The sequence below is a fragment of the Octopus bimaculoides genome, chromosome 4 (assembly GCF_001194135.2).
Source record: "Octopus bimaculoides isolate UCB-OBI-ISO-001 chromosome 4, ASM119413v2, whole genome shotgun sequence".
NCBI classification, from domain to species: Eukaryota; Metazoa; Mollusca; class Cephalopoda; order Octopoda; family Octopodidae; genus Octopus; species Octopus bimaculoides.
In genome coordinates this window covers 114,524,422-114,535,229 of record NC_068984.1, presented here as the reverse complement: position 1 = coordinate 114,535,229, position 10,808 = coordinate 114,524,422, and the positions used below count along the sequence as shown (strand labels likewise).

The 10,808-nt window shown below is 36.1% G+C and overlaps 1 protein-coding gene across 4 annotated transcripts in view; it reads left to right on the top strand.

The window, feature by feature from the left end:
• Positions 1 to 10,808, top strand: part of LOC106872121 (ran-binding protein 9) — a 195,390-nt gene that overhangs the window by 122,048 nt on the left and 62,534 nt on the right. For all 4 annotated transcript variants that reach the window (XM_014918985.2, XM_014918986.2, XM_052967368.1 and 1 more), the window contains one exon: positions 345 to 397. In XM_014918985.2, coding sequence (XP_014774471.1) covers positions 345 to 397 — 53 coding nt within the window. The remainder of the gene's footprint in view (positions 1 to 344; positions 398 to 10,808) is intronic.

Sequence of the window (10,808 nt, the reverse complement as noted above, 5' to 3'; positions counted from 1 at the left end):
CTAATTTTAGTTTTAAATGTTTTCCTTTGTTCTCTCTCAAAAAAAAAAAAGTATGAAATAGCCAAACTTCCTGTTTCTTATATCCTGTAAAATGATCATCACCATTCTTATTGCAATGAAGTGGCAGAATCAGACAGTGGATGTTTGCATTCTGAGTTCAAATTCTGCAAAAAGTTTGCTTTGCTTTTCATTCTTTCAGGGTCAATAAAAATAAAGTACCAGTACTGCGGACAATGTAAATGTCTAATTCCCTCCCCATAAAATTGCTGGCTGTGTGCCAAAATTTGAAATAATTATTATTGTTGTTGTTTTTATTATTATTATTTTTTTTTTTGTTCTTTCAGTTACATGGGTATTGGACTATCTACACAGGGGGTAAACATGAATAGACTACCAGGTAAGAAGCTTTTACTAATTCGTTTATCATTAAGGTCGTGGTATTTATTTAAACTTACACAAACTTTCTTTGTTTCTTCCCCCAGTTTCCCTCTTTCTCTCACCCCCTCTACACATACACACTTGCTTGCATGTGTACTGAGATGTATTAACTCTTTGTCCTTCAAAAAATTTTTAATTCCTTCCTTTTCTCACTCACACACATTCCCTATCTCTTTCATCATCATCATCATTAAAATTGTTATATTACCAGCTATTACAAGCTGGTTTAGATCTTATAGCTCTACTATAGAGCATCTTTCAATGTGTCTTGATCATACGTTATCTTTTTTTTTTCTTCCTGTGAAACCTACCATTCTCAGGTTGATTTGAATGAGATGATTCCATTTCATTTTGGATCTTTATATGGTTTGCCTATTTCATGAGTACCTCCCACCACTAATTCTCAACACACATTATCCACTTGCATCCCATGTCCATACTGACATAGTTACTTCATTCATGGCTTTGTTATACTCTCATTTTAGCAATTCCCTTGTGCGCTTACCCTTTGTTATATATGTTGGTTAGCATTGCTCATCAAATGGAGTATATTCAATTTGTTCTTCTCCAATTACTGCAGACCCTCAACATTTGCTACTGCTGCTGCTGTTTCACAACTGTGCCATATCATACATCCTACATATGACTCATATTGCCTGCCTTTCATAATGAAAGAGGAACTCTTTGTTGCAAACAGAATAACAGTTTACCAAACTTCTCCCATCCTTTCAAACCTTAGCTGCTATGCTATCACAGGCATTTATCCATTAGTATGTCAATTATATTAACTCAACATTTACTACTTTGAACCAATTATTGATGCAGTCCATATTTGTGCTTTGAACAATTCTAGTAGATTTGGTGCACCTAAAGTTATGGTTCCTTATTAGTCTTACAGAGATCCTATTGCTTCTACTGCACCTTTCTCTCTCCCTCCCTCTATCTCTCATATTCCTGTTTCCTCTCTATCTAAAACACACTCACACACACAATATATATTCTTTCCATTTCACACTATAATATTATTTATGCTTTTAATTGTCTTGTATTAATTAGGCATGGCTGTGTAGTTAACAAGTTTGCCTTCCAACCACATGGTTTTGGGTTCAGTCCCACTGCATGGCACCTTGGCCAAGTATCTTGTACAATAGCCCCAGGCCAACCAAAGCCTTGTGAATGGATTTGGTTGGCAGAAACTGAAAGAAGCCCGGCGCACTGGCAGAAATGTTAGCACGCTGGGTGAAATGCTTAGCGGTATTTCGCCTGCCGTTACGTTCTGAGTTCAAATTCCGCCGAGGTCAACTTTGCCTTTCATCCTTTCGGGGTCGATAAATTAAGTACCAGTTAAGCACTGGGGTCAATGTAATCGACTTAACCCATTTGTCTGTCCTTGTTTGTCCCCTCTGTGTTTAGCCCCTTGTGGGCAATAAATAAATAAATAAACTGAAAGAAGCCCCATCATGTTTATGTCTCTTTGCATCATGTGAGTCTCACTGTCATACTGATGGTGTCATTCACTTCCAATGTTCTGTGAAGCATGTCTAGTTATGCAGAAATATTACCTTGCTTGGAAAGAAGTGAGAGTTGGAGTCAGGAAGGGCATCTGGCCATAAACAAGTCTTCTTCAGTAAATACCATTCAACCCATCTAAGCATGGAAAAGTGGACGTTAAAATTATGGCGATTAATTACTAACAGCAGAATTGCATGAGCTCATGGAATCTCATGCTTATGTATACTACTAGATAGTTTAATAGCTTTTATCTTTTTACTTGTTTCACTCATTAGACTGTGGCCATGCTAGGGCACCACCTTGAATTTTTAGTTGAATGTATTGATGGCAGTACTTATTTTTTTAAAGGCTGGTATTTATTTTATCAGTCAATTTTGCTGAACTGCTAGATTATGGGGTATGTAAACAGACCAGTACCAGTTATCAAGTGGTGGTGGTGGTGGGGGGAATCACACACACACACACACACACACATACATATTTGATGGGATTCTTTTCATTTCATCTACCAAATCCACATGCAAGGCTTTAGTAGAAGACATTTGCCCAAGGTGCCATGCAGCGGGACTGAACCCTGAACCATGTGATTGAAAATCAAGTTTTATACCATACAGCCACAAGCTTACCATTTTTAAAAAATAAAAGGTATGAAATAAGGATATGGTCAGATATTAACTCTTTGAAATTATAGGCTACAATAACAACAACACACATCTTCCAGTGTGTACATATTTACGAACTTGTCTCCTCTGCAAAACACCACCATATGCATAACATCACTTACACTAAAAATTACTTTCTCTCTTCTAGCTTTACAACATTCACACATTGCATGATAAGTGATACGCTCATACACAAACTCTCTCTCCTCAAACACATAGACTACTGGAGCATATTTTACCCACACATGGACATGTGTAGAACAAGGTTTCTTGACATTTTACAAACTAACCATTATTTTATGTATATAATATATATATATATATATATATATATATATATATACTCTTGGAGTGGTTGGCATTAGGAAGGGCATCCAACTGTAGAAACTCTGCCAAATCAGATTGGAGCCTGGTGTAGCCATCCAGTTCACCAGTCCTCAGTCAAATCGTCCAACCCATGCTAGCATGGAAAGCGGACGTTAAACGATGATGATGATGATGATCACACACACACACACACACACATTTGTGTTCACCATTCAATGCATTCTTCTTCCCTTCCCCTATATCTCCACTTTCATTTTGTGCTCTCCCTGCCCAGTAAGGCATGTGTTTCTGTCTCTCTATCTTAGTTTAACCTCTCATCATCTGGCACAAAGCCACCTCTCTCAACACTACCCCACCACTGCCTCAGGTGAGGTGGTTCTTTGTTTTGCAAGTTACTTGGTAACCTTTAGTAGTACTGGCACCACATAAAAAGCTCTCATTACACTCTGTAAAGTGGTTGGCATTAGGAAGAGTATCCAGCTATGAAAACCTTGCCGAAGCAGACAGCAGAGCTTCGTGCACCTCAGGCTCACCAGCATTTGTCAAACTGTCCAACCCATGCCAACATGAGAGCAGATGTTAAATGCTGATGATGATATGTACGCACACGCACACACACACATGCTCTTCTCCAGGCTTCTGAGAGATTTGCTATCATGTACACAATATTTATTGAATCTTACAGGCCTGGTTTAATTGTATAATCCTAATGCTAGGTATGTTGACCAATGAAGAGAGTGAATAGCAAAATTAACCCAAGCAGATTATAGAGGTAAATATTTTGTGAGTTGAAAACAAAAATGACAGTAAGGCTATATCTTTTTTTTTTTAATTGGAGCTGATAAACACAATGGAAGGGGAGTGGAAAATAAAACATTCAAATGAATGAATATTAGTTTTTTAAGGAAAAAAATTCAACCGAATTATATAGATTTTAGTTGACAGGAATGTCATGATTTTACCCCAGTGACCTTGTGAGCAAAAATATGCTTGTCATTTGTGTGTGTGTGTAAACTGAGTTTGTGTGTTACCAGTCAAATTTAGTGGAGTGGCATTTTATCCATTTTGTTACCCCATTTCCATTGAAATACACTGAACCGTGAAAGAAACACGATTTTTTTCAAATGTCATTTTTGTATGGTAAATTCTGAAAATTTGTTTTGTGGATGTAAGTATAAATATTCCAAGACATGTTGGTTTTTGGCTGAGACCCAAATTGCAGGTAACCTTTCAACTTTACCTGAAATAAGATGCCAAAACGCAGCTGCGTTGAATGCTGTGGGTGGCAGTCGCAAACAGTTATGAAAACCAAAATGCATCTCTTGGAGGTTATGGGTATAAAAATCAACATCGTCCCCTTCTTCACACGTCAACATAGCCACATGTTCCAGCAGGACAATGTTCCCTCCCACATGGCCAGGGTCACCATGGACTTCCTGCATCAGCACAACATGAGAACCATGCCTTGGCTGGCTCTCAACCTGGATTTGAACCCAATTGAACACCTGTGGGATGAAATCCAGAGATAGCTGAGCCAGGTGGTCCCAAGGCTGACAACTCGTATGAAACTGGAGGCAGCTTTCCTCAGGATGTGGGCACAGGTGCCTATGGCTTTTGTGAACTGCTTCGTGCACTCCATGTACCAATGGTGTATGGACGTTTTGAACACCCAAGGAAGGCATACACAGTATTGAACATGTCACGCTCTACAATCTCAATGTGCTGGATCTGCCCACTACCAGAAAACATGACAATGACTTATTGACTGTAGTCAAAGTGCATCCAAGAAATTGACTTTATCAGAGCTATCAAAATTTATCTCTGGCTTAATGAAATTGAAACATATTTCACAGTCACACACGTCTCACATTTCTTTTGCAGTTCAGTGTACACTGCTTTTGTTACAATTAATTTTGAAGATAATAAAGAATTTAACAGGATTTTGTCATTGTTAAGCTGATGTCTGGAACATAAATTAGCATGAAAGTTTGAGGGAAGGTTTTAATTTAGATTGCTTTAACCCATTTCCTGTCCTGTGTGGTACATGTGATACACAGGATGTATTTCTCTGGTGTCCTTGCATCATGTGTTATACATTCCCAATCTTTTTTCAACCCCCACAGTAACTTGGGACTTAGGAGAAGGAAAGCTTTCTATTATGCAGAACATGTGAAACAAGGGCTAACTAATAGTCTGAAAACAAGCATGGGCATTTACGATAAACTTAGGAAAATGCTTTGGACAGGCAAAAGGTTAAACATGATGTTTATATCATAGAACCCACGGCAGTCGTAAGTGGGTTGGTATCAAAAGGGTTTATATCAAAATGTACAATGTGTTAACATAAAATATAATTTGTTCAAAACTTTCAACTGTTTTTATAACTGCTGGGTACACCAACATATAAAAAACTTCATTGTTAATTTGTCATGTCAACTGTCTTGACAAACTTGTATACTCTCTTGAGAATCTTCATGAGTGTTCAAGTGTTCAGGAACCTGTTTGTAATCCTCAACCTTGAACCATTACATATTTCTTAGTTTGGCTTTTAATTGTATTTGCTTTTTTTTTTATTTCTATGTCAACTTCCTCTTTCTTTCACGGTTTAAATATATATTATTATTATTATTATTATTATTATTATTATCATCATCATCTCATTGATTTAAAAGGAAACCTGAAAATTATATTTATTTTCTAATGTCTAACTAAACAATTTGGCAGCAGTCTCGGAACAAGAGGCAGATGCACAAAGCCATAATGTTTTATTTTGATTTTTATTACTCAAGCATGGTTAGTGGTGATTATTGTGCAAATTAAGTTGATTGATTTGAAAAAGAAACACTTTGTGATTATGATGAAAATTTAATTATGTTCATTTGGTTAAGCAATTAACCAAAAGTTTCCTTAAAAAAAATTTTGCGACAAAATGTGATGTGCCGCCTCATTAACATAATGATTCTATAATTTTTGTTACACTGTCAGCAGTTAACCTAGAGACATGAATTGAATAATTATAATTAAATAATTATTATGTAAAAAAATGTGTTTTAAACATATAAATATTGTACACAGTGAGTTTTTTTTTTTTATTCAGCTCAGCAGCTTTCTGCAATATCAGTGTGTTATTCACTGTTCCCGATATATCGGAGGGGACAGATTGTGTCTAGACATGTGACTAGTGAGGACACATTATTGACAAGGCTCAAGTAAACAGGTCTGGCATTCTTGTAGGTCACTGTTTGGGTGATGTTCATCTTGCTCTAATATAATGTTTTCAACAGAGCATGTCTGTAAATAGATTTTCTCTCAGACAAAATTCATAGCACCTTACCTGTCAATGGTGTATTTATATTAGGTATAATACATAGATGGCTATTGTGTTTCATGTAATCATTATTAAAAATTTATACCCTATTTTTGAAATTTTTGGAAATTTCAATCTACTGTCTCTTCTTGCACCTAATTAAATTCAATGAAATTGTTGATAATGAATTACAATTTGCTGCAACTTCCTATGAGTAAGCTCTTACTTTTTTTTCTTCTTCTACAGTACAAATAACTATCAAGATTGTCGATTATGAAACTAAAATTTGGGGTATATCTACTGAATTTTTTACAGAGGTATTTGTGAAAACTAAGCTCTAGTAATTACCAGAAGCTCTAAATGCTAGGTCTCACCATCACCAAGGTTCTCTTCTGGAGATTCCACACCCTGAACATAACAAAAAAAGAAACTATCATAAAGACTGGGCCTCATCTTCAAGTCCAGATAATAGTTCAACCAAAACTCCTAAACTCTGTAATATTTTCCCATAGTTACTCTCTCTCTTTACTTTTTCAGTCATTTAACTACGGCCATGCTGGAGCACCGCTTTTAGTCGATATATATATATTAGGATATATTTTTCATAGAAAACTGGAAATGAACAGACCTTGCTTGTCTAACAGGGTTACTCATTTACAACCATCTAAGCAAAGTTACATGCACTGTACTTCCCCCCCCCCACACACATATGAGATGTTGCCTCTTCTATACAAAAAGAAATCCTTGACTACATCCCAAAAAAAAGACCCCCATTTACCACTACTTAGTATGAAGTTGCTCTGTAATGCAGTCTAATCTGTGGACCACAGATGTGCTGTCTCCTTTTTCTACCTTTTCTGCTACTACTAAATTGGCCTTTGTTCCTTGCAGTTGTCTACTTTTGTGCCTTGTCAGTTCCCAGTCTCATTAGTGATATATGACCCACTACCACTATGATGACGGCCATGACCACCACACCACCACATTAACCATTAACTATCCAGTTTTTCCTCTCCAGAATGCTGTCCCTGTAGGATTCTTTCCTTAAATATATTTTCCCTGACGCTGTCAACTTGTAATTATTCAAGAATATTATTTATATTGATCTCAATAGCTCAGTCCATAAAGACTACGAGTAAAGCCTCTTCTTCCATCCTAATCTATTGAGCAAGAATGGGGAGAGAAGGAATGAGATAGTTGCCTGAAACAATAAACTAAACTAAATGTAGTGAAGAAGTACTTAGTTTCCTTATTAAGGTTCTGAGTTCAAATCGATAGGTTTACAATTTATGCTATGTTTATAATTTATTCATTCATGTCAGTGATCCTTATTATCTCATTAACCTTTTATAATATTGATGTTATTTAAAAAAATTTCTTGATGGGTTAACTGAATAAGTACAACTTATCACAATGGTTACCCTTTGAAAAAAGAAGAACAAAGATACTAGCAAGAATAAGTAATTATAATCTTCCTAGCTCAAGTTATTATACAGTACAAAAACTATTATTTAGATCATGTGCGTATAAAACAGCAGGAATCAAAACGATGATGTACATATTCATTCTTAATGCATTCTGGCAGATTTGAATGTGAATGTATTAATCTTGTTTGGATTTATTGATTTAGGGTGAACTTTGACTGAAGACACACAGCCAGGTTGAGACACTGGTGTCTCAAAGTCCCCTTACATCAGAAAATAGTGTTGTCAACACACACCATCTGAAAGGTGTTCTCTGAAGGCAAAATACAAAAAAACAGCAATTAACATATCCATGTTAAAATTTGCCAGAACATATTAAGAAGGAACGTACGTCATCGTGTGATCTAGATCTTTTGACCGAATATATTTAGACTGAAGTATCAATAAAGAGTAAATACAAGTGAAGAAAAGCTTTATAAATCAATATAGAAAATGGCGAGAGCTCAGTGACTAGAACCAGCAAAAGAATATTTCATAATCGTAGTGTTGATAATGGTTATGATGATGATTTTGAATTAGATATATTTTTTCGTATTGTTTGCATTGTAAAAAGTTTTAATCTAATAGTACTGACAATTCCACTAAGACCCTTGGAAGCAGATAGCATCAATCTTTTCATTTTATGTGTTTTTACACACTGGGGTCTAATAATTTTCTATGATTGAAATTAATATTTTCATAAACTTCAAGAAAAGCAAGAATATTTTAACCATTTTTGTTAACATGTTTCTGTTGAAACACACTGCTTTTGTTTAAATTAATTTTGAATATAATGAAGAATTTAGGAAAATAACTTAGTTATTATTAACCAGTTCACTGTATCATTAAATTTCAGGGTCACTCCTGTAATAATGTTAATTATCCACAAAAAAAAAAAAAAAAGAATTCCCATTTTCTGCTTCTGCAAGGTATCCACCATTAATAGTATTTGACTCCTGCTCTGTAAAGAAGTATTAGGATGAACTGTATGAAAAAAGTTAAGGCATGTGGCCTAGTGGTTAGGCTCTTGCACTCATGATTGCTGGATCATGGGTTCGATTCCCTGATTGGGTGGCATGTTGTGGTCTTGAGCAAAACACTTCAATTCATGTTGCTCTAGCTCCCCCCCCCCCTCGTTCACTGGGGAATGTTAGCCTGCTCACCTAGCCAGCGGGGTGATGTCATTTCAAGGCTAAAAACAATGCAAAATGTATTGTGACCAGTGATGCATAACAATATTTTATCGCCTGGTCGGTCACATGAAAAAAAAGTAAGAGAATCTGTAAAATAGTCTTTTGTATAAAATCTCACTGGGGTTGTCAACACTTCTTGCAGCATAAGAAAAGGGGTTTTTTTTTTTCAAAGCCATGGGGGTAAAACCACTTACCACAGCTAACAGAAGTAACATTTTAAGCAGATATATCCACTTTTCTCATGCAAAGGGTTTAACTGGTGTGAGAAATTTAAATCTGCTTTTAAAACAGGGAATTTGTATCCTAGAACCAAGAGCAATTCTTGGGCTAGTTGGTATCAAAAGGATCAACAAGTATCCCTATTTTTGAGTAGATATATACAGTCTAACAATAGCATCTATTAAGCCTTTCTGGACAGCAAAAGAAACTCATATACTATAGCACCGAATCATAGGTACCTATAAACAACAGCTGGAATAATCATCCACTTATAAAAGTAATCAATACAGAATTATTTACTTTCCTTCATTTTCTTTTTTTGGATGTTTGTTTCCAAGGCATGGCTTTGTGGTTAAGAAACTCGCTTCGCAATCATGTGATTTCAGGTTCAGTTCCACTGCATGGTACCATGGCCATGTGTTTTCTACTATAACCCTAGGCTAATCAATGCTTTGCGAATTAATTTGGCAGACAGAAACTATGTGGAAGTGTGTGCGTGCGCGTGTGTGTGTGTGCCCGATCACCAGCACTTAACAACTAGTGTTGATTTCTTTACATCCCCTTTAACTCTGCAGTTCAGCAAAAGGGTTTGATAGAATAAATACCAGACTGAAACAAGTGAAAGGTAAAGAATGAAAAATAATTATCTTCTATCTGCCATGCTGGGGCACTGCCTTGAAGAAGTCTTAGTGAAATAAATCAACCTCAGTACTTTTTCCTTTTAAAGCCTGGAACTTATTCTATTTATTTCTCTTGCCAAATCACTAAGTTACAGGGATGTAAATACTACAACACTTGTTGTCAAGTGGTGGTGGTGGTTGGGGACCACACACACACATGGTTGGGAAGCAAGCAAGCTGCTCAGTTACACAGCAATGATATGTGATGATTATTACTGTTTAAATATGGAAAGCAGTTTTTTTTCTTCCCTTTTTAATTGCCTTTCTTCAAAGAGCACGATCAAATTAATTTGAAATTCAAGTCAATGGAAACAAGTTGATACTAAAATGGTTAACAGGCCTAAACGAAAATCTGTAACTCTATAATAATACTTCATTCATCCAAAACCTGCAGTTCAAAGAGGCTGTCGGTGCACAACAATGTGTGTTTTAGATGTTGGATTATCTGGTGGAAGCCTTTCTTTCCTACATTTGACAGATGTTATTTTTAACCCTTTCATTACCAATGTACTCAAGACCACTACTCTTGGTCTTATAATACAAACTTCCTGTTTTAAAGTGATCTAAATAAAAGTTTCCCATTACAAAATTTCATGTTGTGTTCCAAACGGTTTAATGATGGCAAGGTTATTTTACTAAATCATCATCATCATCATCATCATCATCATATGTCCATTTTCTATATTGGCATGGGTTTGGACAGTTGACAGAAACTGGTAAGTCAGAAGACATCACCCAAGCCCTGCTGTCTGCTTTGACATGGTCTCTGTAGCTGGATGTCCTTTATAGTTAATGCTAACCACTTTTACAGAGTGCACTGGGAGCCATTCTACATGGCACCAGCAGCAGTGAGGTCACCAGGTAACTTGAAGATGGGAGCCTCAACTGAGGTGGGGAGAGTAGTATTGAGGAACAATTGATCATTATTTTCAATATTAATTCAAACAAAGGCTTTGTGTTTGATCAGGAATATAGAAATGATCGTGTTAATCGAGCCAAGTGTCCAG